Source organism: Vidua chalybeata, chromosome 18 (genome assembly GCF_026979565.1).
Source record: "Vidua chalybeata isolate OUT-0048 chromosome 18, bVidCha1 merged haplotype, whole genome shotgun sequence".
NCBI classification, from domain to species: Eukaryota; Metazoa; Chordata; class Aves; order Passeriformes; family Viduidae; genus Vidua; species Vidua chalybeata.
In genome coordinates, this window is record NC_071547.1 from 11,331,403 (window position 1) to 11,358,447 (window position 27,045).

The 27,045-nt window shown below is 46.3% G+C and overlaps 1 protein-coding gene and 1 long non-coding RNA gene across 2 annotated transcripts in view; one reads left to right on the plus strand and one right to left on the minus strand.

Annotated features, from left to right (window-relative positions):
- LOC128797009 (uncharacterized) overlaps positions 1–6,407 on the plus strand; it is a 65,946-nt gene extending 59,539 nt beyond the window's left edge. Inside the window, exon 4 of the long non-coding RNA XR_008433970.1 lies at positions 6,346–6,407. This is a non-coding gene — a long non-coding RNA (uncharacterized LOC128797009). The remainder of the gene's footprint in view (positions 1–6,345) is intronic.
- Positions 1–27,045, minus strand: part of MED13L (mediator complex subunit 13L) — a 169,182-nt gene that overhangs the window by 9,664 nt on the left and 132,473 nt on the right. The window contains exons 11-26 of the mRNA XM_053959180.1: positions 26,439–26,661; positions 25,902–26,007; positions 24,668–24,792; positions 23,380–23,479; positions 19,848–20,068; positions 16,585–16,790; positions 13,382–14,328; positions 12,550–12,729; positions 10,726–10,949; positions 9,930–10,122; positions 7,948–8,395; positions 6,418–6,637; positions 3,905–4,093; positions 2,275–2,498; positions 1,686–1,828; positions 345–503 (exon numbers count right to left, since the gene is read on the minus strand). Of these exons, the coding sequence (XP_053815155.1) occupies positions 345–503; positions 1,686–1,828; positions 2,275–2,498; positions 3,905–4,093; positions 6,418–6,637; positions 7,948–8,395; positions 9,930–10,122; positions 10,726–10,949; positions 12,550–12,729; positions 13,382–14,328; positions 16,585–16,790; positions 19,848–20,068; positions 23,380–23,479; positions 24,668–24,792; positions 25,902–26,007; positions 26,439–26,661 (3,908 nt within the window). The remainder of the gene's footprint in view (positions 1–344; positions 504–1,685; positions 1,829–2,274; positions 2,499–3,904; positions 4,094–6,417; positions 6,638–7,947; positions 8,396–9,929; positions 10,123–10,725; positions 10,950–12,549; positions 12,730–13,381; positions 14,329–16,584; positions 16,791–19,847; positions 20,069–23,379; positions 23,480–24,667; positions 24,793–25,901; positions 26,008–26,438; positions 26,662–27,045) is intronic.

Genomic DNA, 27,045 nt, shown 5'->3' on the forward strand with positions numbered 1-27,045 from the left:
CCACAGGCTCCTACTCATTCCCACTGCAGCCTCCTCCAGGCACAAGGGTGTCTCTGACACCACTTCCAGCCCATGGGAACTGGGCTGCCTGAGCCCATGGGCTCCCCAGGGAACAGATCAGCACTTTGGCAGGGGTCTGCAGTCACCTTCCCTCAGGAGACTGCTCTCCCCACATAGCATCTCTCCATGGTATTTTGGGGAATTCTGCTGGCTCAACCTATTTTCTGCCACACGTAGCCATGCTAGTCAAGTTCTTCACAGAAATCCCAAGATGAATGTGCCTAAGTGTGAAATGTGATAAAAGAAGAGTTTTGCGGGCATTCCCATAGTTGGCTAAAACATACCTGGCATCACCACGAATGATCCCTGTGGCTCCATGGCAACGAGGCAGGCACTGAGGATGGAGGGGGAATCTGCTGCAGAGATGCCACACATGCGGCAAACCTCCTTCAGCTGTTTGCTGATTGTCTGCAGGGAGCACTCCCCGAGCAGGATACTCCAGTCTGCAAGGGAAAAGCATCATGGGAGGACAGAGCTGATGCAGAGCCAGCACCCACCTGGAAACAGCAAAACATTCCCAACACTTGGCATTTCCCTAATCCCAAATTCTCCAGGACTGACTCCTGTGCACACGAGGGGTCTGGCCCCACAAACTGAGTGCTCGAGCAGTCCCCGTGGAATGTTTTTATTCCATGGCAGTCTGTTGGCTTTCCTTTGTTCAATACATTTTTTTCCAAGACCTTTTTGTTTGTTTACTGATGTTTAAGTTGAGGAATCACAACTGAATTCTATCTCTATCCCTGTGTCAGGATAACTTTGTTCAGAACTTTCTCTAACCTCTGATAAGGCCCCGAACTTCCCTCGGAAGGACAGTGTGCAAATCCTGCACAACACAAGGGAGTAGCATCAGACCCAGGGCACAAGCAAGGAAAGGTTTATGGAAAGCAATACAGGAATTCAGTGCCAGGGCAGGACTGCAGCCAGCTCTCCTGTAATCCATGCTGTCATGGCCCAAGAAATTCCAGTTTGGAGGATCCTGGTGATTTCTCTGCCAGGTACTTTACACTCAGATCCACTTGGTCAAGTGGGCATCACTATCAAGACAGCAATGGGGACAAAAGGAGACAAAGGGCTTCAGCAGCTCTGGTGTTGATTATAGACTCCTAAGGAGCCCTGCCTGGGAAGCCTGGATATCTGGCTTCCCATCCATCTTTGCCCTCACTAAACTCTGGCAAAATAAACAACAGTCCATCCTGTCTGTGACAGAATTTGGCACACCTTGTTTACCTTTTGTAAGGTCATGGTTCTAGGAAGCAGAGACAGGACTTGTGAAGGGTTAAGCCAAATTCATCCCATCTAATGCCACTGTGTGATGGCAGAGTCTCAGCAAGTCTGCAGGTGATGCAAAACTGAGAGGAATGGCTGAGTCCCCATCCCTGGAAGTGTTCAAAAGCTGTGTGGATGTGGCACTTGGGGACATGGATCAGTGGTGGCTTCAGCAGTACTGGAGGACAGTTGGACTTCATGAACTCAGAGGGCTTTTCCAACCTAAACAATTCTGTGGTTATGTGATTATCACTCTCAATTTTGAAAGGTTTGTGATCAGGTCCGAGCCATCCTGCCTGGCACCCTGGGTCCCTGTCCCACTCCACACCCCGGGAGTGGCAGCCCTGACACCTGCACACCTTTCAGCTCCCCGTGGCCCAGCCGGCCCAGGCGCCCGATGACGACTCTCCAGGGCAGGGATGTCATCTGGACAATGCCAATGCACCATTCCCAGAGCTTCTGCAGCCCGATCTTCCGGGCAGACAACTTGCTCCTCCTTGACCTGCAGGGGAAGGAATTAAACACAAGAGTGAGAGGACAGTCAAGGACAATATTCAGATGTCTGTTCTCTCTAATTATGTCACTGTTTACCACCTACAGAGTTCTGGGCAGTCCCTAACTTATCTTTTACTACTACTAACAAGAAAAACTATGTGTCTGCTTTCAATACTGCTACTGCAGTGCCATCAAACTGCTGAGCAACACACCAGGTGTTCCTCAAGATAAGATTTGTAAGCAAAAAAATTTTAAAACAAATTGTAAAACAAGTGTCATTCAGTCACTTTTCCCTGTGCAGATCTGAAAATCTGGAAGTGCCACGTGAAGTGTTCTCACTGTAACACCAGCATGAGCTCCTGAGCAGGAAAGGGGATGGAAGGGATGTGCAGGGAGCTGGTGAGGGATGACTCCAGACATGGCTCCATGGGAGAAGCCAAGGGCAGTGAGTACCTGCTGGGCAGGTCGATGTTGACAATGCAGGTCTCCAGCAGCTCCCCGTGCAGGTCGGTGCAGGATGCCAGGAGCCAGCGCTGGTCATGGGACAGGCAGTACCCAACAAAGAGCACGTTGTATTTCTGACTGGCCTCTCCAAATGTCTCTCCCAGCTCTGTCTGCTTGTCTTTGATGGGGGCCAGGATGAAAGGAGGTGAGTACAGCTGGATTGGGCTGGGCCTCTGCAACAGAGTCAGCACAACCATCAGGAGATAGATCAGAAACTACTGAACACAAGGAACACACACACACACTGGCAGCGAGTACAGAGAAAGGCAAGCGTGAAACAATGAGTAAATTCAAAGCATTCCTAGTCAGGAGGGAAATTCAGAAAAGGGGGTTTATAGACAATACACTGCTGCCAGTTAAAGCTGATGCACTTGAAGCCCTATCTAAAGATTTCTTTTTTTATGTATACGTAACCCAGATTATGAAAGCAGTCTTTGGACCAGTCTCTGACACAGGCAGGAGTTTAAACCCCTTCAGCTGTCAGATCCTCCTGTCCCTCAATCATCTTTAGGCCCTTGGCTGGATTTGCTCCAGTGCATCCGAGTTTCTTGTTCTGAGGAGCCCAGAAGGGAGGAGCACAAGCACCTCCCTGGCTGTGCTGCAGCACGTTCCTAAGGCAGCCCAACTGCTGCTCCTTGGGAGCATCCATCATGTCCAACAGGATCTCCAGGTCATCTTCTGCAAAGCTGCTTCCCACACGGGTACCCCAAACCCGGCTTTGCCTTGGAACTCCTCTCTGGAGAACACACAGGAGGGGCCTCACCAGACATGTTTCACAATTTAAAAACAGTCTGGGTATTTTCTTAATTCTTCAGCAAAGTTTGGGAGTCTACAGTGCAGACTGAGAGAAAATGGATAAAATGCAATAAACAGAGATTAATTAAATGCAGTAACTAAATGCCAATAGGTTTGGCTTTGCAAGTAGGTTTTTAAACCCTCCCAAGCAGCTCTTTATGCCAAGGTAAATGTTTAAGTCTTTCATTGGTCCATTAGATCTAAATAAAATATTCACAGTTATCTTTCAAAGAATGCAAAACATTCATAGAAAGTAGGATGGGTTATTCTTCCTTTGAAATCCCTGAAATTCCAGAATCAGGGCTTTAATATTTACAGTTTAAAACAGATAAAAGATAAGCCCATTGAAGAGGGGGATTTCTCCATTACCTCAGGGAATTAATATAACATCTGCAATTAGGCACAGGAACTTATTTCATATATATGCATATATATGTGAATAGAAATAAAGGTTGGGTTTAAACTCTGGTTGGAGCACTATAGATTGAAACCACAAAATGACTCAGAAACCCAACTAGCAATGTTCATTTTCTTTTCTTTCACACTTTAACCTTTTACTTTATGAGTCAAAACCAAAAACTTAAAATGTTTTGAAAGCAAGTTAGCCTGATGTTATTGTTACTATTTTCTATTCCATATTAGCTTGCCTTTTCCCTTTATATCATCATTGTCTTCTATAGCTTGAAAAAAATCCCCCAACAAGTATTTTCTCTACTCTTTGATATTTGAGGAAAGTGGTTACAGTTTATGAACAGACTTTGATTTTCTTGCCACCAATACCAACCTCAGGATTTTTGAGGGTCGTCTCAATGCTGGCAGCTGGCCCAAAGCCTGTGAGGGACTTGATGTGGATCTGTGTGGGCAGGGGCCTCCTGCACTGGCAGTACACAGAGAACGCCAGAGACTTCAAGTGCTGAATGTAGAAAACCTGTTCATCCTTCATTGTCTGCAGCATGTACTGGCAAGGCACAATCTGTGGAATTCAGACACACAATAAAACAGGTCTGAGAGGCTTCCAGGAACTGCTCATTAATATCCAACCAGATCCACACAGTCATTAGTCACCAAACACCCAGCACTCTTTGGGATGCTCCACAATTTGCATTACGGGTCCCTTGGCAGGAGTGGCTGCAGCAGGCAGGGACTGCATTCTCTGGGACAAAACCGCTTCCATCATAATGAGAGTGAATTTTAATCCATAAAACCCAAACACTTGTATTCAAACACCCTGAATTTTTTACAAGTGTTTTTCTGGGCAACATCTTCACTTGCAGGTGGCCTGAACCACACAGTTGTGTTCAGGCAGGTTTGGCTCCATGGATCATGGTCAGGAATTGTTTGCTGTCCTTGTGGGAATTGGCACTATGGTGTCGTCCTTACAGAGGGGTGTAGAGGGCACAATTAAGATTCTGTTACAATGATTTGTGTGGTTATTTCCCCTTTTCAATTTAGTTCCCAGTGGAAGCTCAGCAGCCTCAGCTGCTGCTCAGTTTCAAAAAGTCAAGGAAAGCAGCCCACAAGGATTCACAGTTTCAACCAGCAAGAACTAGAGCTACAGGGAGATTTGCCTGGGAGATGAGTTTGGGGGTTAAGACCCAACTACACAACAGGAGCAGGAAGGCGAAACGGCACAACACTCCTTCAGAAGGAAACAAAGCATGACAAAAACCTGGTTTTCAGATCAAACCTATTTTAAAATTAGGATTAAATCCCTGTAACCTCACTGTTTTCATCTACTGGTTTTATTGTACAAGTTCTAGTCATGGCTGTTAAAGTGTCTTTCCTTTTACAGTGAGATCTCTGGAGCAGAAGCTGTCAATATAAAACATTTACATTGTTGCCAACACTACAAGACCCAAACAAATTCTTTCAACAAATATTTTCAGTAGTAATAAAACTTAAGTGTCACAAAACTTTAACTACTTTATGGTTCTTGCTTGAACCTTCAGAACCTTGGCAGCACATTCTGCTTACTAAATGTGCCTGTGTGTTTTTAAAAGCCAGCTTTACCCAAGGATTTCAGGAGCTGGGCTTTCCCCCTCTGTACAGGAACGGTAATAAAGCTGCAAACATTTGGGTTTGATTTATTTTGAAATAACTGCATGTTGAATGTGCTGTGGTACAGCTGTGAGAATACAGTGCTGGAACTGGATCATGTTTCCCTTGACTTGGAGAAAATTGCTGTTTTGACTTCAAGTGGCAAAATGTATTCTGAGGAACAAAGAGTGAATGTGGAAACAAAGGACACTGAGGAAAAGGGTCAGTGTGCTACAGCCTGAGCTCCAATGGCAGTGCAGAGGTTACACAGTTCTTGTGTTTCAGACACCATGGTATCAGTGGCTGCTTTGGTTTTAGTGCCTCTAGGTTTGGATCGATCAGCTGCCTGCAGCCTACCACAATATGAACTTGTGGATCTGATTTTCAGTTCATTCCCAAGCTTGAAATATTTTGGTGACAGTTTGCCCCATCCTTTCAGGGGACAGTGAGGTCAAAACTATCAAAACCAACAGTTTTCTATGGCCAACTTGAGACACAAGAACTTCCCCTTTTTTTTTTTTTTTAAACTAATTTGAAATACCGTTAAACCAAGGTGAGCAGACATGGATTAGATGCACAGAAAATCCTTCTCACACTGTTCCTGCCTGTGCCTCTGGCCTCCCATTCCCCCCACATTTACGGAGGCACAGCGTCTGTGACACGAGGCCTGGCAAAATGCAGCCAGCCTGGGCAAGAGGCCAAGAGCTGCCTCTGGCTGCACAAATTAAATTCTTCAGCAATTCCATAGTAAGTAACTGTTTTTATATGCCAAGTTACATGGTAAATTATTTTTAAGAAGCAGATAATAACAATACAATAGTTATATTATACATTAAATGTCTGGTATCACGTACTTTTTTTGGATTAAATAGTATAAATCAAGGGAATATAAATAGCAAACAACTCAACATATAAACCAATCAAAGGAACAACTGGCCAGTTTTGGCAATGGCAACTCGAGTTACAACTTAAATAATTGAAATCCCTCTCCAGGAAGCATTGAGCAGATAGGATTGCTGGGACCACAGGACAGATTCGATGCAGGGATACTGCGGCTGCTCTAATTAATTTCCTCATCAAAATAAACACAAGTGATTGTTTTTTTTTTATACAGACTTGCACTGTCAACAAAGTAATTTGTAAATGCCACCTACACTTCATGCATTATCTCTCATTTATCTCTTTTAGCACAGTGTCCATATCACAGGTGTGCTGTGACACAGAGACTCAGTGTGAAGATACAGAGGAAGGCAGAATTACCTGGAGAATGAAAGAATTCCTCATATTCTCAGGCAAGTTGTCCAACATTTCTGTGTAGCATCTCATGAGGCTCAGGAGCCAGAAGTTGGTGGAGGCAGACTCCTCGTCGGCAGTGTAGGTGAAGGGGTCCACCATGTAGATGACCACGGCGGGGGGGTAGGCATTGCTGTCCGCAGCGTCCGGCTCCGTGGGGATCCCGATCCGCTCCCGCTCCGACGTGCTGGGGGCAGAGCCACAGCGTGAGTACTGCTTGTGCCTGGGGCCAGGCTGAGCCAGGGGGAAGGAAAGCATGAGCAATGCTGACATCCAGAAGCAAAACAAAAACCCATGAGAACAGGCATTGAGATGAGCTGTGCTCACAGCAGCCCCTAATCCGAAATACCTGGGGTTAATCAGGCATTAAAGGTACCCCACAGTATAACAGCATCTCGTTGAATGCAATCAGACCAGATTATACCTGAAGAATATGGGAGAGCTGACTCCTTAGCTGTGTGTCTTTTCATGTAGGTGTGTGTCTGGCTTTCGGTGCAGTTTAGGGTTTGCTTTTGAGAGAGGTGGAAGGGGAAGAGTAGGAGTTTAGAAGTGCCAAAGCAATTCATGGAGCCTGGGGTCCTGCTCAGGTCCAGGGAAGGCTCCAGTGGCAACAGAACGAGCAATTGAGAATTTCTTACTTGGTAAAATGCTCCTCCCATGCCTCAGCCAGGAGAGCAAGGCTCAACATCTGTAAGTGATCAAAGCTCTCAGCCTCTGTCAGAAGCTTCTGCAGCTGCTCAAAGGGTGTTTAGCACAGATCAGGGAACAGATGTCTCAAGGACAAGCCCAGCTACAGCAGGATGTGGGCATTTCCCTCTCTGTAACACACACCAGGACCATCAGCAATGTGCACTATTATAAGAGTAATGGAAAACATGCTGCCTCAGGAAGTTATTACGTACAATGCTAAAAATCCTTTTCTTAATTTTTATGTGATGGATGGCTATTCATAATGAAGTCTTTAAAAAAGTTGTGCTGCCCATATTTATTTTAAAGTAACAGGACTACAATTGTGTCTCCTGACCTCAGTGTGCCTGCTTGCAAAACAACACCTGCAATGCAAAAAAATTAGGAAAAAAATAAAATCCACGGCTTGCATTTTGCTTGTATTAATGTTGCAGGTGTGATGGAGCAAGAGGCACTCAGCTTCATGGGGTACCTGCAAGTGCCAAGCCACAGGTGTGGCACAGGACACCCCATGTGCTCCTGGTGCTGCAAGGACAGGGCAGGTGGAGGGTCCTAAGGCAGCTCCACATCCATGCAGCTGAATCAGGCTGGGATTCTTGTGATGAAAAAGGGGAGGGGTGTTTTTTCCAGCTGCCCTTTGTCAGTGACTGCTTCACACAGGAACAGGCCCTGCTCTGCTCCCACCTGCTCGGCTGTGCTGCACCTGTCAGAAGGGCCTCTCCTTTGAAGGGTTTCCCTAAGGTTTTAGAGGCTGTCTGAGCACCGGACAGGGGATTAGAGAGCAGCACTCTGAGCCAGGTGAGCGCTTACCCTTCCTGTCCCTCTTGCTGCTGCTGTGGTAGGGTGGGGCCCGGCTCGGTGTCTGCCCCGGGGCCCGCGCTGCCCTGCGAGCGCTCGGCTGCGCCTCCCGCGGCGCCGCTGCTCTGCCCCGAGCCGGCATTGCCGCTGAAGCCCGGCGTGGACGAGGTGCCCATCTGGCTGGCGCCGGGCGTGGCAGAGGACGCGGACAGCTGTGGCACCGAGGAGCCCGAGGAGGACGCGCTCCCTGCCGGAAGGCTCGTGGTGCCCGCGCTGGGCGTGGAGCTGAAGGAGCTGCCCGTGGCGGGGGCCCCAGCGGCGGCCGAGAGACACGAGGAGGAGCTGGACGGAGCGGGTCCCGAGCTCCCGGGAGCTGCCTGCGGCTGGCTCGGAGCCGGCGTTTGGTACTTGGGGGGCAGCAGAAGGCTGCTGTCCAGCTGCAGAGTGGCCAAGTAAGGTGCTGCAATGGCACGGAAAGAGGAATTAATGACAGTCAGATCAAAGGAACCTGCATCAGCCTGCAAATTGGATGACGTTCCCTGCACTTTTACAACATTCCAAGAGTACACAATTGCTAAGAGAATTGAATCTCCATGACCAATGTTTGCTTTGGAATCCATTTCTCAGGGTGTCAGTTCGAAGTGATATGAATCAATTGTCTTTAAAATCAGGACTGACTTTGCAGGGCTTTGTGACTTTAAGCTGGTACTGACACATTCTGCTCTCTGGCCAAATTGTGGCAGTAACAGCATTGTACAGTGCAGTCTCTGACAGGTTATCTCTGTCAGGCTGAAAACCTTAGAGTCGTTTATATCTGAGCTACAATCATGGCAAACTTAAATGTAGTGATTTCTGCTGTGAGATACCACAGTGATAAATGAATATTTATTATTTATTTGCTCCCCCAGATGGTGGTAATTCACCAGCAGGGAATTTTCCAATGCTGCCCCTGCCAGATGCCTCAGGTGTGAACTGAGCAGCCCAGTTCCTCACCTGGCTGTGCACATGCTGCTTCTTTCTGCGGGGAAGCCTGAGGTACTTCAGTAGTGTAAAAATTTCTCAGCTTGCCATAATTCCTGTGTCTCGTGCTAAGATCTCAATTTTCAGTCACATACAATATATGTTGACTCTGGACCATTCTGGGAGGAAACAGCCATGTCTGTCCCCAGCTGAAATCAGGTGACTCTAGGGACTCAGCCAGGAGAAGTCAGCTGATCCTACCCCAGGAAATGTTACATCCTTCCACACTCTCAGTTTCTACAGTCCCTCACCAAACAAGTGTTCCTGAGGTTGGCATAGAACAGGGCAGGTGGCCACAACAAAACCAACCAAACTGATCTGTTGAAAGCGTCACTGTTTCAGGGGGAAATACACGAGGTCCACTTCAGAGTCGTGTGGTTCCAAGGATCCACACACAGCAGACTGAGGCCCCAGGCACCAAGGACACCAGCACTTCCTCTTCTGCCCCTGTGTTAACTCATTGCCTTTGCAGAGTCCCAGTGACCTCCCCTCTCCTATAAATACATCTTTACACTGGAGGCTGCCGTGACACGGCTCTGTCACACAGGTGTGATGAGATGTGTCAGCAGCAATAAACCAGATCCATGGACACCTTCAGTCTTGTGTGGAACACCTGCCCCATCCTAGGAAGTATTCAATGCCAGGTTGCAGAGGACCTTAAACAACCTGGTCTGCTGGAAGGGTCCCAGGGGGTGGAACAGGATGAGTTTTATGGTCCCAACCGGACCAGACTGTCATTCTGTAATCTTTGTAATACACAAACACCTTATACCAAACTGACTTTTCTAAAAAGGTAATTTGAATCTCTGACACAATTCCCCAGAGTGAAAAACAACACAACTTTCTGAAGCAGGCAAATTTAACATGGAATCTTTTAAATATTTAAATAGACCATAATCTGCATCTTTAGAAAACCCACACTGTGGGTTTGCATATGGCCCTCAGAGTCCCCAGAGCTGTGGGGTGTCACTCACCGAGGTGATGGCGGCAGACCTGCGCGTAGAGCTTGAGCCTGGAATGATTGTCACAGTCCTCGGAGCCCCAGGGCTGGCTGAACCACTCGCTCACCAGCTCGTCCGTCAGCTTCTGCGCCACGCTCTTGCCCACCCGCATGATCCCGTCCCGCAGCACCTTGCAGATGGGCTTGTGCTGCCCAAGTCTGCACATCTGCCAGGGAGGGAAGGACAAATGCTCGTAAGGAGATGCCAACCACCCCAGGATGTTACAGAGACTGGTTTGTGCCTTAAGCCCCTCATTCTCAGCACACAGCTAGGGGCTTCCTAATAAATATCTTTAAAAAAAGAGTTATATTTATCTGTTGGCTTGAACTGCACAGCAAAACTAAGGTTACAAAGGAATTGGACATATTGGGGAGTACATGCTAAAGAAATAAATGCTTTTCTCCCCAGCCTAGCAACTGTGAGAAAACAACAGCTTCTCTAATGTGCTCCTTGCTCTTTAGGCTTAGTAGGGCCATCACTGGGAGGCTACAGCTCTGTTAATGCCACTGCTGCCTCCTCTGTGAAACTGATGTGTGCTGGGAAGAGCAGACAGCAACAAACACCCCAAAACGCCCAGAGAATCCCAGTGTCACTCAGACAGCATTCTTGGACTCTGAAAGTGCAGAAAGCCCTAAAAATGGAAAAAAAAAAAAAAAACCTTATTCTAATAGTTGTTACTTTAAACCCCATATATTTTTCCCAGTGGACATGCATTGGAGCAGCAATGACACATAAGAAGCAATAATTCAGTGTGGTCCCTCTTTCCAACCTCGTATACAGCACTCAAGTCCCTGAAGAAAGTTTTGGCTCCGTCGAGCAAGGCCTCATTTTCCGGACACACCACGATGTAGGCGACATCCCGATGGCCCCCGTAGGGGTCCAGCAGGAGCCTCTCCCAGAAAGGCAGGGAGAACGGAGAGATTGTCAGGAAGTCCTTGTCATAGCCCACCAGCAGCGTCGGGATCGGGAGAGGCTCAGGAGATTCCTCAGAGCCTTCACAGGAGAAAAAACAAATAAAGAAAACAATGTTAAAATATCTGGTTTAACTGCAGTGGGTCTCTGACAGCCCAGGAAGTGGGTTCTTTTACAGGAATATTGGAAATCACTCATCCCTTGCTGTTCAGAGTGTCCTACACATTTATCACTGCGTGGAAATGGTTATCAAGGGTGTGCCATGCCTGATAAACCATGTGCTCCCAGCCTTTCTTCTTGGAAAAGATATTTAATAAAGGAGAGGGAAGATTTATATCGTACTTAAGGAATGTCACATAATCAAAGTTGTTGGCCAAAGTAGAGGGAGCTGATCCAAGCACCACTTAAACTTTCCTAGAAAGCTGCAATAAAACATCTCCCAGTGGACTCCAAGCTCATGTACTGCCCTTCCCGAGGCTTCATCTCCTGGTTTTCCTTTGTCATATCCATAACCATAGCCATGGAGTTCCTGTTCAATGACAAGTAATAACAGGAACAGACAAAATCTGACCTTACAGCTCTTCATCCTTCTCCACCTGATTGTGCAAAATTTCTGATGCTTAGAGAAATTCATTCCCAGGTATATAATACTACACAAAGTTATAATTCTAAAAATTGCCTCCTGCCCTTGTCCATAGGATGTGCTCCAAGCACTGCTGTCCCCACAGATAGGATTATTACCCAGTGTAACAGGGTCTCTCCCAGATACAGCCTCAGTAGAAGAAATATTGCTGAAAATGTCAAGCTAAAATATACCCAGTAGTTCCTGCAGAATATAATTCAACTTTATTAAAAAGTCAGCATCCAGTAAAATTCACTGACTTTCCATCAAAGGTTCTGCTCTGCACTCTATGGGAATTTTGGTGCTATTCTCTGGTAACAATTGGCAAATCCTAACTCTTCAAATTACAAATGCTGGGAAAATTATTAGAAGTGCTGCTGGTGGGGCACAACAGCTTTAGACAGGAACTGGAGCTACCCCCAGTTGTCCCAGCCCCAAGGAAAGCAGCAATATATTAAATACCAATAGAGAGCAAAATGTGGAGCTGTAGGAAAAACATTAAACCAGACTGCACTGGTTAAGACTGAAATAAACTGCAAGCAAAAAAATACAGGTTGAAATGTCAGTCGTTATTCTGCAAACCTACACAGACAAAATCTGGTTTGTTATTTTGCTTTTTACAGAAGTGCCACTTAAAGCCAGGAGATACTGAGACTGAAACTTCTCATTAAGGCTATGATAACCTGCATGGAGAAAGCATTCCCAGTTTTTTGGGATTTGCAGAGTTCACACAGGCTCTGTTCCCATTATGATGTGGCTGATTTCAGCAGCTCCCTCTGTTCCCATTTTCTCTACACCAGGTTGCTTTGGTCTGAGCCAGCCCCCCTTCAGGTTGGGGGGCTGAGCCTCATCCACAGTTTCTGCTCCCTGTAAATGTGCATCACCTGGAGGGGTAAAACCTTCACCAGGGCACCACAAAGGCCTTTTGAGGCACTTTAAACCTGTGATGATCCTCCCACCCCATGACCTTATGAACAGCCCCTTCCTATCATTTCCAGGAGAAAGCACCCATTTCTAGGAAGCTGCACTCTAACTTGGCACAGAGCCCAGTGTAGGTACCATAGGTCCCCCGTCCTGCCATCTTATGGAATTGCTGCCAGGTGAGTGGTCCCTGCACGTGCTGGATGTTCTCCCAGGTCCTTCCTGTCCGCTTCTTCTGGATGGCATCCTGGAGAAAGGGCTGCAGGGAGAGCAGCATGCGCACCACGTCCTGGGAGGAGAGCATGCTGATGTCCAGCACTGCAAGGGACAAGGAGCAGCAATCACTTCAAGGAGGGACAGCAATCCCTTGGACACAGCAACAGCTTTTGTGGGTTGTTCCTCGAACTGCTCTGCACACTGCCCATGGAATTTGGACAACTCTAATTAGCTGGATGGTACTCAATGTGCCATTTCATGGCATTTTCAAAAACATTGCTGTCACCACAGCAATTTACACACACATTTCAGTATCACTGTGTCCAGCTCAGGTCACAAGATGTCAGAGCTATACAGCTTCAGTATAAAAACAAGTAATTTTTAATTATAATTTTCACCCCCCCTTGGTACTTTTTCCCCTTTTCCCCCTCTAACTCAAACAGAGCAATTCTCTTCTGCTGACTGCTTATACCCTTCTCCAAAATCAAAAAGGGCCCCTAATTTTGCCTCCCCCAAATACCTGAATTTGCTTTAGATTTGTGAAGTTCCACAGACTCATTCCCAATTTAGGCTGCAAAGTCTGAGGACAACTAGATTATTGGTACTTTAGATGTAATTTACAATCTTTTGGAAATCTACTTTAGCATATTTTTAGTCCTGTCGTTTCCCACATAAAGATGATGTGGACCACAAGTAAACAAATTTACAGAGGTCACAAAACATTCAGAGACAAAAGGCTCAGCTTTGCACGTACCGTTGCTGTGAGGCCAGGAATGGACAGTGGCACTTCGGACAAGGGCTTCGTCCACCTTGCCTCCCGTGGGGTTGTCCACGTACTGCCTGCCCTGCTCCAGGGCATTGAAACATTCCACCCAGGAGTCATTGCTGTCAGCCTGCAGCCGGTCGTAGCTCAAGTTGACACAGGGCAGCGTCTGGCGGTTGTTGGAGGCCATGTAATCCAGGCAGCTCAGCGAGGTGAAGGGCTGCGTGTGCTGGTTCTGCAGCAGCAGCAGGAGGCTCATGGGAGGCTCCTGGCTCCTCCTGGCTCCCTCTCCCATCTGCGAGATCAAGTTGCTCTGGCAGATCATCAGTCGCCTTTCTGCAGCCTGGCCGATGTCCGAGGTCTTGCCGAAAATATCCAGCTCATCCTCGATGAAGAGCCCGGAGTTGTAGCCGAGCTTGCGGTTCATGATGGCGCTGAAGCCACAGGTGCAGCGGTACTGATCCTCGTTGGAGGAGTCGGGGATGTACAGCCCCACATCGGCACCCTTGATGTTCATGTTGCAGGCACAGATGCAGCAGCTGTCAAAGTTCCTGTCCTTGAAGATGTTGAGCACGGAGTCGGAGAGGATCAGGGTCACGTACAGGCTGTGCGCCTCCGGGATGGGCTGCACCGTGCCCGGCTCCACCGAGTTGAGCGGCCGCGTGGTGGAGGGGGTGGAGGCGGGGGAGCCCTGGTCCGTGCTGTCGTACTTGACGGAGCCCTGGCCGCTGGCGGTGCCCCCGCCTCGGGGAGTCCTGGGTGTGCGCGGCGTGCGCGGCGTGGGCACCGAGAAGCGCGGCGTGGCCGGGGACGGCAGCACCCCCGCGCCGCTGTTGCTGGCAGGGGCCGCGCTGTTGAGCGTCACCGGCGTGCTCATCTGGGGCGTGCTCATCTGCAGGTAGTCCTGGTCCGCCAGGCTGCCCACGCTGGGCACGTTGCTGCAGGAAAGGGATGGGAACAGAGACCCGTTCTGTCAAAACTCATTTCTAAATACAAGGAGATAGTGGAACCTGAAGGGATTCATTGAAACTGCAGTAAAGAACACTCTGGTCATAACCTTGACTCATGGCTCAACAGAACTCAGAATTCTCACCACAAACACCACTGTTTCTTATCATTGTAATAAAAAGTATTACTTCACCCTCTTAAAAGATCATTCTTATGGCCTAAAACTCAAACGCTCTTGAGAACAATTTCTAGACAAATGATCAAGTTAAGATTTAGAATGTTTGCAACTTTTTTAGGGAAAAAGAAAGAAGAGTCGCTTTTATTTTAAACACCACTATCTGGGAAGAGACACAGATTAGTAGGAATGAAAGTATTTCAGAGAGATAGAAATCTTTATTTTAGAAATGATCACTTGAAATAGCTGTCAAAAGGCATACATGTGGCTCTGATACACGGTGTCACCTCATGGGCACACTGTGTATGATTCTATAAATTCAAATCCTCATTTTGGATTACACAGTCTATGGCACAATGGGATTTGTTCCATTACAAACTCTTAGTCCAGTAAAGCTAAGAATCATATTTTTGGGTCATCTCCATTCATGACTGAGTTTTATTACTCTGTTTTTGTCATTTCCTGCCAAATTCAAGTGACCACAGAACAGTTTGTACATAACCATGAGATCTGTCTTCCATCTGCAAGGACTTGTTTCAAGAAACAGGTAATAAGGGGCCAGTCAAAGAAAAAGATCTTACTTTTCTCTTTCCACATCACTTCTAACCAGCTTCCTTTTCTTGTAATGGGTTAATTACATATTAGAATAAGGAAAGAGTGTAAGATCTCAGTTAGTCTCTGGATAAGGAAGAGAAAACAGGATTTGTCCATGTTTGTCTGTCCTCACAGTGTATTTTGTGTGTCATTGGAAAGGACTAGCATTTGAATGCCCACCTATCATTAGTGACTTGAAAAGGAAAACACTGAAGACCTCTTTCCTTACAACCATTTTATTACCTTGAACTGATGTGTGTCCAACTCAAAGCAGGAGAGGGGAAAATAATGAAGCAGAGTCTGAAGGAGTTGTGGAGCTGCAGCAGAGTGCGTGCCTTAGACTAATAAGAAAAGGTGACCTAGAAACCCTGATTGGCAATCACCACTCTGTCGGAAGCCTGCAGTAATAATCCTCACTCTAATTGGATTAGATTGAAAATGAAAGGGTTTTTCCCCCCAACAAATACCTGAAATTAATAACCAGCTCAGGCCCAGTGCATCAGTTACTATTATGAAAAAGCCTGAGAATTAAATTGCTCCCTAGGCACTATATCAAGGGTTTACAATTTCTCCTTTGCAATTCTTTTGAGAACACTGAAGGACCCTTTGGGGCTGCAAAAGGACTGATTTAAAAGATTTACAGACTGATTTAAAGATACAGACTGCTTCCTCTAAAAGTGAAGTAGTGCAGCAGGAGACCTTTGTACTATTACTATGCTTTTTAATGGTGCAATTCTTGCTAGCATTCAAAACCTCCAGCAATGAATTTCCTCCATAAACATTGCTAATTTCTGAGAACTGAGTGAGGAATCCAAGCTTTGAAAATGAATGTCAGTGGTTCCCTGTAGGTCATGGCACTCTCCTCTTTTGGTATCAGGAAGGCTGGGACAGGACATGGACCAACATCTGTCTGATCAGCAGCTCCCCACAGCCCCACTCAGGGACACCACAGGAGCTCAGAGGAGCTCCCGTGGGAACACAGACTGGGGAGCTCTCACAGGCCCACTCAGCATTTCCAGAGTCTTCAGAACAGCAAATGGAGTCACCAGGAGTGAGTCACCTGGAGTCACCAGGACCAGAGATCACCAGGCTGGAGCTCAAAGTGACACAAGGCTGGACATGGAAATGGGGGGGCAGAGATGTGATGGGTTCAGTGCATTCATTTTGTTTCCCAACACTTGTGGTTTCTGTTGAATTACAATATTTTCCTGTAGCAGAAATTACCATTAATTCAGGCACTGTATGTTCCTGTTCTTTTAAAAGCACTGAGAGTGGACACACACTAGAACACTCCTGATTGCCAAAGCCAGGGTTAAATGTTCCTGCTATCAGAACTGTGTTGATCTCAGTCAATGACAAACCTAAAAGGTTTAAAATACATTTGCAGGTTAAAGCACTGTCAATACAAACAACTATTTTAGTTACCCAGCTTTAGGCATGGGCTTGACAGACCCATTTCCTCTAAGGCTGTACTTACTTGTAGCCATCTCTGATGAAAGTGGCTGCAGGTGGCAATGGAAGTTGTTCAATTTTCGGAGGAACAGCCCAAGAAGGCCTGAAGATGCAGGCATCTGGAATCTTCAGAGGTAGGAGGCACTGGCTGGGCAGGATCTTCAGTGGAGCAAACAGGGAAGAGCCCACGAAAGGTTGAAATGATGGAACTTTGTGCACATATGAAAAATCCTGTAACATCCAAGTGACCTTGGTTACAACAATGTGGTCAGGCTGCTCTTTAGATATTTTTTAAAATTAAAATCTATTGTGCTGTTTGAACCCTCTACAATTACCTTTTTCCCCCAAAATGAACTATATTTATTCCTTCTACAAGGCATTCAAGAGTAGTTCCTTCAAGGAAACTCAGCTGAGGCTCCCTGTTATCCCGAGATGCTGCACAGCTTTATGGCAGGAGGTTTCACAATTGGATCAGGCTCACTTCAGACAAGCTGTGCCTGAAACATGAGTAGTGCACTATGAAATTTTCACACTGCCTAACTTTTAGCACCTCATTTAGGCACTTAAAAGATTGATCTTCGCAAGACTTCTCTACTGCCAGTGGGGAGATGCTGTCACAGTGTGAGGAACCCTGAGGTGCCTTGAGGCAGCCTCTAAATAACCCCCAGTGTGGGGGTTCACATCACTTTAGCAACAACAGTGCATACTTTGCACATGCCAATCATTGCACAGAGTATTAAATACAAATATCTACACAATCCAGCAAACACAGTATTAACTATCAATGAAGTTCAGCCCAGCTGGGCTTGCAGTGACTGTCACATTTGCTTGCAGAGAGTGATGACAAGAACTTCAGACAGAGTTTCTAGAGCTATTCCAGCTCTTTCAGGAGAACAGAATTAGTCCTCTTGAAGCACTACTGCAAAGTAAAAATCAGCATGAAAACAGTAACAGCAGTCTCAGTATTTAACATCTCATTAGAGCTTTGCATTTTTTTCCCTTGCACCTTGTCAAGCATTGAGGGATGGGGAATGTGTGGTTTTCTATCTCCAGTTGCAGAATGCTCAGCACAAGTAATCTACTTCCATGTTCTCAGAATGATCAGCAATGGGTTTAGTGCTTGTTTCCCCACTGGTGTGTATGAGCAGGTGTGGCACAAACAGAAGCAAGTCAATTGTGCTGTTGGAAATGTTCTCAGGCAGAATTGAAGTAAGTATTTTAATACTCCTATAATGGCTGTGAGGGAGATTAAAATATCTTTGGTATCAATGATGCAGTGAAATCTGCTCCCACTCCAAAACCTTCAGCTCAACAGATTCCAAGACAGACTTTTTTTTTCCCAGGCCCATTTTATCCTTTTCTTAAACAAACAATACTGCAGAAGCAGAAGAGAAAAACCAGCAAGGTCTGTGGCAAGGCAAAGTCTTACAAACCTTATAAAAAACTTATTTCAAACTCCTGTAGTGGCATGACAACTTGTGGATGCACCAGCTCAAGATGGGCAATGGAGACTGATCTGGAGCACACACTGAGAAGGTGCCTCTTCCCAATGTACCTCCAGCTCAAGGAGGAAGGAAGGAAGGAGAGATCTGGCAGTACCAAAGCAGACTTGCCCCCTATCCTGATGTCCAGCTGGGTTCTGCCATCAGGAGGGACACTGGGAATTCCCTCCCACATCTGCAAAGCCCCTTTCCTCACAGAAGTGCTGGGACAAGCTCCCTGCCAGCTCAGCCCTTGGCAGGAGAATGAGCTGGGAATTCTGGGGTCTGACTGGACACACTGGACTGGCACAAAAACATGGGAGCACAACCCTGGAATGCTGTCCCACATGCTGTCCTGCTTCCTGCCAGGGACAGGGACTCCCTTCTCTCCCAGAGACAAAACTGAAAGCTCCTGTGGAAGAAGTCACCCTGTGGGATTTGCCACAGCCTTCCTTGCAGTCTGCCTGAGGGATGCTATTCCTGCTGGCAGGAAAATGTCCTGGTTGACAGCTGACCACATCATTTACACTGAACAAAGGCATCCATCAGTATCCTCACACCAATACAGCCACTTCTTGTCCACAGCTGCAAGTGTGTCCCTGGCTCAGCAATGCAGATCCGTAAAAATCAGCCCTCAATCAATTCCAACATGGGCACAAAGGAGAGGGAAGGAGGTGGTGCTGGGGAGAGAGATGGCTGCTGAAATAGAAGGAACAGGCTGTGGCACATGAGGGACAGAGTGGGTCTGAAGGAGAAGAATTAGGCTATACAGTCAAAGGCTGGGGACTACCAGGAAGCCAGAGTTAGAGTGGGCATCTCCCATTTTATTCCCTGTGTACAGAGCAGCTTGCTGCAGAACAACATGCTGTGCATTTCCACACAAAAAGTGCATTTTTTATTTAAAAAAAAACCCTCAGGCTGTATGCATGGAAAGATGGCAACAGTACCTTCTGACAAAGGTGACAAAAGGCAGCCCCAGAAGTTCAGTAATGCAGGACACACAGGCAGAATGATTTGTGCCCTGCTCTTACCCTGTGATGGAACAATGACACAACCAACGTGTATCAGTGCTGATGCTGAGTCCCTCCATGGGATGCTATGGAGAAATGGCCACACTGGGATGTCACAAGAACCCGGAGTCCCCAGCTACAAACAGCTCTTTACTGAGACACTACAGGACTCGAGAGAGGAGGAACTAGGTGACATTACCTGACCTGTGTTATACAGAAAGTCAGATAAGAATGGTCCCATCTGGCCTTAAAACTTGTGAAGTAACATCAGCTGAAGAAGAAACAGAGCAAGTTCAACCCCTGGGCTTTCTCAGAGAGTTTCAACCCTAACCAAAAAAGGAACATTTCAAAGAGATAAAGGCAGCCTTTCTACATGCACCACTTTATCCCACTGTGTGCCAGCCTGGCAGCAGGGAGGGGGGCACAGCAAAGGTGCCATAGAGAAATTATCTAAAGAAATACATCATTTAACAGCTACTTAGCCACAAGTGTGGTGTTTTTCCATACATGGACATTCTTTCTATTAGGCCAAGGGCTCATTTCACACACAATACAGTTTGTTTCCTGAGAACACCCAGAACCATTACAAACATAAAATTACAAAATGCCTACAGTTAAATCAGGGAAGCAATTAAAAAACTCTTCTACTAGAGAAGAATATTTTTCCAGCTTCAGGCTGACAGATTCTTTACATGGGTCCAGCTCACATTTGTTAGTTGCTACACACACTACACGCTTATAAAAATCAAAGTGTGCATAGACAAGTTTGTAAAAACCCCACATTTGTGGCATGTTACCTTAATTTCTTCAGGTTTAGGGCTACCTAATCCATCCTCCACCTCCATTTTAAACTCAGCCAGCTGTGTTGGAACCATGTTGACCATAGGACTCTCCATCATTCCCAAAGCAGTCACAGTCTCTGAACTTATTCCGTCTTTGTAACTCATCACTGGGGAGAAGGCAGGGTGCTGTTCTAAAGAGGGTGGTGTTGGGAACATCCTTTGGAGATCTGCCACAGCTGAAGAGGATGAAATAACACAGTTAATCATTCAAATACAAATTCTCAAGGAAATTCCGTAAAACAGAAGAGATCAATTCAATGTTAGCTCTTATTTCATCAGTTAAAAACTAGCAAAGCTTCTCCAAACTTACTGGGTTTTTGACAGCAGTGTAAGTGTAGGCCAAATGTTAACTCCTAGGGTTAAATTCCCCAAATTCCTAGGGATACTCTGCAAAGTTATTGTTCAGCAGAAACAACAAGGTTATTGTTCAGCAGGTAGATGGACAAACAAATGTACAGTTTACCAGCAACTAATAAATCTTTCATAAGTGGGAGATGAATTGACATTAACACCAAGCTCACCCCAGTGACTCTAAGGAGTCACAGAGGAGTTTCCTCCCTTTGCCAGAGCTGACCTAACCCTAAACCAGGAAGCCTTTGGAATTCCTGTGCCCTGAGCTGGATTTCTCCACTCAGTCACTGTAGTCTTGTCCGGTCCATGGCAACACAACTCCTGCCACAAACCCGGGCAGTTCTGCCCAGGAGCAGACTGCCAGGCATCCCAAAGTTCCAGTGCCAGAGAAGCCACAAAATTATCATTTTCTATCACAAGACATTAAGCCAGGAAGATCCCTAAATGACTTCTCAGGAAATGAACATAGTGGAATCATCCATTGTCTATTTTATTTCTTTAAGCAGAACCAACCCCAACAGAGATGCTCTATACAGAGTAATGCAATCAAACACAAATCACAGCAAAGTCTTGCATGTTCTCCCTGCTCCATTCTGCTTCCTTCCAACTACAGCTTCCATTTTTATTTTGTGTCACATTCAGCATAAATGCTCTCTTTTCCTGACTTGAATTAGGACAGAACCTCTCTGGACAAAACCATCAGTGGTTAACTACTCTAATGAGAGAAGGGTGAATTCCCACAGGTGTCTCCTCTTAGATACTTCTTTGGACGGATTTAATGCCCAATCCCATTTCCATACCCAAGCTGATGGGACACAAGGACACTCTTATACTCAGTAACATCTGCAGCCTAAAGACTATGGAAAATTCATAAATTAATACAGATGGGTTTCTGACTGGTAAACACTGTGTTGTGGAAATCCAAACAGGTAAGAAGTACTGTTCACAAAAACTAACAGAAAAAGGCAGAACTAAGTGATGGGATTAGAATTATCTATGGACCATAAATACCTGCACTAACAGTACATTTGTGTAGGATGCTGCAGCCTCAGGATGTGTCTCCACTCTGCCTCAACAGAGCCAGCCCTGCATGGGAAGCTTTTGTGCTCAGAGATGACACAGCCAGGCTACTGAACTCTCTAGACAAAGGGATACCACTTAAATAGGGGCAGTCCTCTCAAAATGCAGTTCTTTTGGTAATAGCTGTACAAGCTGAACCCAGTCCTTCACAATCTGGAGTAGCAGAGTAAACAATGGGCTATGAATTATTCCCACTCTGTCCATATTCTTTTTTCCTCACTCTCTCAGTATCTGAATTTAAAAGACCTTAGTCTTGTCCTGATACATGACAAATCAAAGCTGAAAAGAAGTTAAGCAGAATGGAAGAAACTCTTTTCCACCAACATTAGTATGGAATACAATGTTCAGACTGACAGCTGGACTGGCTTCCTCTGTTTCTCAGCAGAGGGAGGTGCTTTAGGCAGTGGAGAGGGGACAGGGAGGATGGTGAAAATGAAGGGTGGCCAGTAGGAATTTATGATGCTGTACAAGGCACTTCAGCTCCCCACAGACACTGCTGTGCCTCCACAGCTGGTGGCAAGGCCACGGCTACAAGTGGAGTGTATCTGTTTAACTTCACACTACATCATTTTCTCACCTCCAGCTCACTCCACTTAGCAAAATTCTGCAGTGCAGATTCATAAAAAAGTATAATTACAAAAAATCCCCCAACCCTATAGCAACAGGCAACTATCATCATTCATTTTCATGTGTGTCATGCTTGAAAAAGCTTTGCATATTTTAAAAAGCTATGGATCAACTAAACCTGTCAAAATCCAATCTCTGTATATTTCAGACTTCTACGTTTGAGTAAATCAGCACAGCTTTTATGGGTCCATAAAACTCTGACTCATCTTCTTCAGACTGTTTTTTTTCTTCACCTCAATTTGTTCTCATTACCAGCTAAAGTTAATGAGAAGGCATTAAAGAATGATTTGCAGAGAGATTGGATTTCTGCTTATAGTGGCCACAGAAATCAAATACTCTTCCTTCTCACCACAAAGTAATTCGTAATTTGATTTGTTACTATTATACCAAAAATTCTCACCTTCCTCCTGTCCCACAAACACAGACACATTTCTCCTTCATTTCAAGAGAAATGTTACCTACCCCAATAGAATCAGAGATCTGTTCAGGTTGGAAAACCCTCTGAGATCATCGACTCCAACCACTCCTAGCACTGCCAAGGCCCCACTGACCCATGTGCCCAAGTGCCACATCCACAGGGGTGGTAAATCCTTCTAGAGATGGGGACTGCAGCACTGCCCCGGGTAGCTGTGCCAGGGCTTTACAACCCTTTCAGTGAAGGAATTTTCCCAATATCCACCCTGAGACTCCCCTGGTACAGTCTGAGGTCATTCCCTCTCATCCTGTCCCTGTTGCCTGGGAGCAGAGCCCGACCTGACCCTCCTGTCAGGTGCAAGAAATGCAGCAAAGCCCTCAAACCTCAGAGTACAAGTTACTAGTCCAAATAGCTGTTGGCACAGTCCTTAGGAAAAAAGCCCTATTGTTTTAATCTAATTTCATACAATTTCAGAAGTTTCCTTCACTCCCATAACTTCCCCTGTCCATGTGCAGAGCCTGCAAAAGCATCTCTACCGCAACCACCTATAAAAGGTCCACACCATGCCTCCAGTTAGAACCCAGCACTTTGACTTTAATCATGCACTTCCAAATCCAGATTAAACCCTGAAGGCGATTTTAGTTTTAATTTGTCAAATGTTCAATGCAATTTTCTTCCAAGACAGGTTGCACCATCATGGCCGTGGTTTTAAATTCTTCGATTTTGTTAAGTAGAAAGATTTATACTTAAAGAGGTATTTGGTAATGGTGGAAGTACCCAGCAGTGAGCAGAGAAGAGAGGGGAAAGCTTCCAAAGGAAGATTTGTAACAAAGCCCTCCCATAGTTCCAGATGGAGACAACAATGTCAACAGAAGAGCACCTCATATATCAGTAGGCTCATTAAAAACCCATGTGTACATTACCACTGCCCTCATTAAAGCCTGGCAATTCCAGCACAGGAGCACCCTCAGTGAGCCCAGTGTGGGGGTGTGAGCTGTGCAGCTCTGTACTCACTGGGCGGGTAGGGAACCGCAGTCCGGCCGTCCTTGCCCAGCGGCCGCTCCTCGGAGCCCGCTGCCGGCAGCTTGGAGGAGCGCAGGGCTGGGGACACGGCCTGCAACACCAAACGCTGCAGTCAGCACAGCCTGACCCCTCTCAGTGGCACTGCACAGCACAGAATGGCTGCTTTTCTACTCCCCCACCCGCTGCCCCCAAGGAGTCTGGATTTTTTCCCCTCTTTCAACACTAAAAACAAAAAGAAATATTTGGCTGTCTATATATCCCCTCATAAATTGATGCATACATATAACTACATATTTTTATAGTTCTATACACACACAAATGATATTCAAAATGCTTGAAGTTCATGTGACTGCCCTATTTATTTCCACATTTGGATTACTCCAAGGTAGTAATGGGAATATGACACTGAGAGTAAGCCAAACACAGGCAGGTAAAGGCAGGAAAAAGTTTAGGGCTGTCCAGGGCAATTTCAGAGAAGAAAGTAATTTTTTTATTTTGACAGAACAGTCCTCTGGTAGATTTGCATATTAACTGTGGCATCTGAAGTGCAGTTTGTGTGGAACCACAGTAAGGAAATTGGTGCACTTATAAAGTCCTGCCAAGAACAAGGCATAAGACTTTTAAACATTTTAACAACTAACTGTCACTTTAAGACCACCTTCTGTATCACTGTGATTGTATTAGATTATGCTTAAAGATAGTGACCATCCAGATCTTTGCCTTCCCAGGCAATTTACCACCCCTCATAACTGATATAAATCTGCATTGCCCTCTGTATTTCCTAACATGCAACAACTGTTTCTCTTTGCACTGAAATAAAGTGCTTGGAGGAATATGAGGGAATGTGACTCGGAGAATTACTGGAATCCTGTAAAGTTGAATTTATTTTTTTTTTTTGGGGCAGGTTCTCAGACAAGGTAAAAGAATCACCTTATTAATCACCACTTAAATAATCACTTTTATTAATCACCAATTAATAAAACTTGGATATTTTCCACCATAATTCTGAAACAAAAAATTCTGACAGAAGTCCAGGACACAGAACTAGATATACTGGATTTATAAAGCAACTGCATGGCTCTCCCTGTGGAAGCTCCTTACAGCATGTCCAAGCAGGACAGATCTCTTGAAGGATCTCTCTCTTTGCCAGCAATCCTTCCTAGCTAAAATCCAAGCCTGCCTACTTGGAAACTCTCTCTCTCCCATGTATTAGGGATAATCATTCCCACTAGGAGTCTGTTTCTTGGCCTACAGAACACCCATCCCCACAAGGACTCACCCCAAGCTCATCCTCGTCAGAGTTGTCGAAGATGTTGTCGAGGTCGTGCAGGGACGGGGCCAGGTCGGTGACCTGGGTGAGGCTGCCGGAGCCGGCCCTGCCGGCAGCGCCGTCCTGCCGTGGGTCTGCCAGCACAAACGGGAGCACAGTCAGGGACACGGGAGCACGGGCAGGGACACGGGAGCAGGGGCAGGGACACGGGAGCAGGGGCAGGGACATGGGAGCAGAGTCAGGGACACGGGAGCACGGGCAGGGACACGGGAGCAGAGTCAGGGACATGGGAGCAGAGTCAGGGACATGGGAGCAGAGTCAGGGACACGGGAGCAGAGTCAGGGACATGGGAGCAGAGTCAGGGACATGGGAGCACGGGCAGGGACACGGGAGCAGAGTCAAGGACACGGGAGCACGGGCAGGGACACGGGAGCAGAGTCAGGGACACGGGAGCACGGGCAGGGACACGGGAGCAGGGGCAGGGACACGGGAGCACGGGCAGGGACACGGGAGCAGAGTCAGGGACATGGGAGCAGAGTCAGGGACATGGGAGCAGAGTCAGGGACATGGGAGCAGAGTCAGGGACACGGGAGCACGGGCAGGGACATGGGAGCAGAGTCAGGGACACGGGAGCACGGGCAGGGACACGGGAGCAGAGTCAGGGACATGGGAGCAGAGTCAGGGACATGGGAGCAGAGTCAGGGACACGGGAGCAGAGTCAGGGACACGGGAGCACGGGCAGGGACATGGGAGCAGAGTCAGGGACACGGGAGCAGGGGCAGGGACACGGGAGCACGGGCAGGGACACGGGAGCACGGGCAGGGACATGGGAGCAGAGTCAGGGACACGGGAGCAGGGGCAGGGACACGGGAGCACGGGCAGGGACACGGGAGCACGGGCAGGGACACGGGAGCACGGGCAGGGACATGGGAGCACAGGCAGGGACAGAACAGCACCTCTACCCCGCAGCACTGAGCCCTCTGCTCTGCTGGAGCCTTGTGGGCTGAACAGCAACCACCGAGGGTCAGCCAATAAACAAGGAAGGAGCTGCTGCTGCTCATTTAATATTCTAAAAATATATCATTTTTATAAAAAGGATAAGGAAAATCAAGTTTTTTCCAACCTGGGAGTTGCCTGTAGCTCTGATGTTACAGACAAAGATTCAGACGTGATTTTTCCCTCCAGATGTTACGGCTTATAGGTATTTTTACTTTGCAGACCTAATCAAAGAGCTTTAACTCACCAGTCTTAGGAGCAGAACTGAAAATGGACATGGCATCTTTTCCGTCAGGAACTGATGTGGAATGGCCCGTTGGGGGGATTTCCTTAGAACCAATTCCATCTTCTGACTATACAAAAAATCAAAGAGATTTTATGGCTATGAATTTAAGCAATGTAAGAACAAATGTTTTCCTGTGTCCAGCCAGACTCAGGGATCTGAGTTAAATTTAAGATTTACAGAGGATTCCATGGACATCACTGAACTCTGACAGCCAGTCCAGGTAATTAACCACCTCAAATTCTCCAGGAAAAAACATCTTTTAGAATGTTTGCTTGCATAGCCAAATCACCAAAACAGCTCCATAAAGGACAAGATACATAAGGAGCATCATGCAGGTGGTAATATAAAATAATTATTTTTTAAAAAATTAAATATAAATATATACTTGTCTGATTTTGTTCTGTGGAACAGACTTGTGTCTTCCAGAGAGCTGTAGAGCAAACACTGTGCTACAGGATAAATCCCACAAAAACATTAATGCCTAGATTTACACCGTACCTTGTTCTTTTTCAAAGGATCTTTCTCAGCCCCAAGTTTGCATTTTTTATTGACAGTGAAACTGTATTTGATGTCTCCATCTTCGAAGGTGTAGGGATCACTGGTGTCTCCCCAGCCTTCTCCAGGGGCTTGTAGTAGAGGCAAGGGGTCGAGATAGTTCAGGGTCTGCACTGGTTTCTGCTCTTCCAAAATTTTAAACCGTTTATTAGGTTGTGCTAAGAGCCTGAAGTGAAAATAAACAAGCAAAGCCAACATGAAACAAAACCAGCACGATCTGCAGCTGTCACACAAACACAGCCCATGGCTCTCTCCATCCCCCTTGATCAAGTAGAAATGTTTTATTCCTCACATAAAGCATGTATTGGACACATTTAAACATTAAACACCTTACTGTATTAAGACCTACTTTGGGACAATGAAAGAAGACCAATTTTGTCACTGTATAAATGAAAACACTCTGAAGTCCAGCCTTCCCAGGCTGTATTTTTCAGGCTGAAACCCTTTTCAGCCTAGCAAACTCCATTGTAATTACCAAACCCAATAATCTTTTAACTCAATTATTCTTCCTCAATTAATTTTTCCTAAACATTTTCATTAACTACTCTCT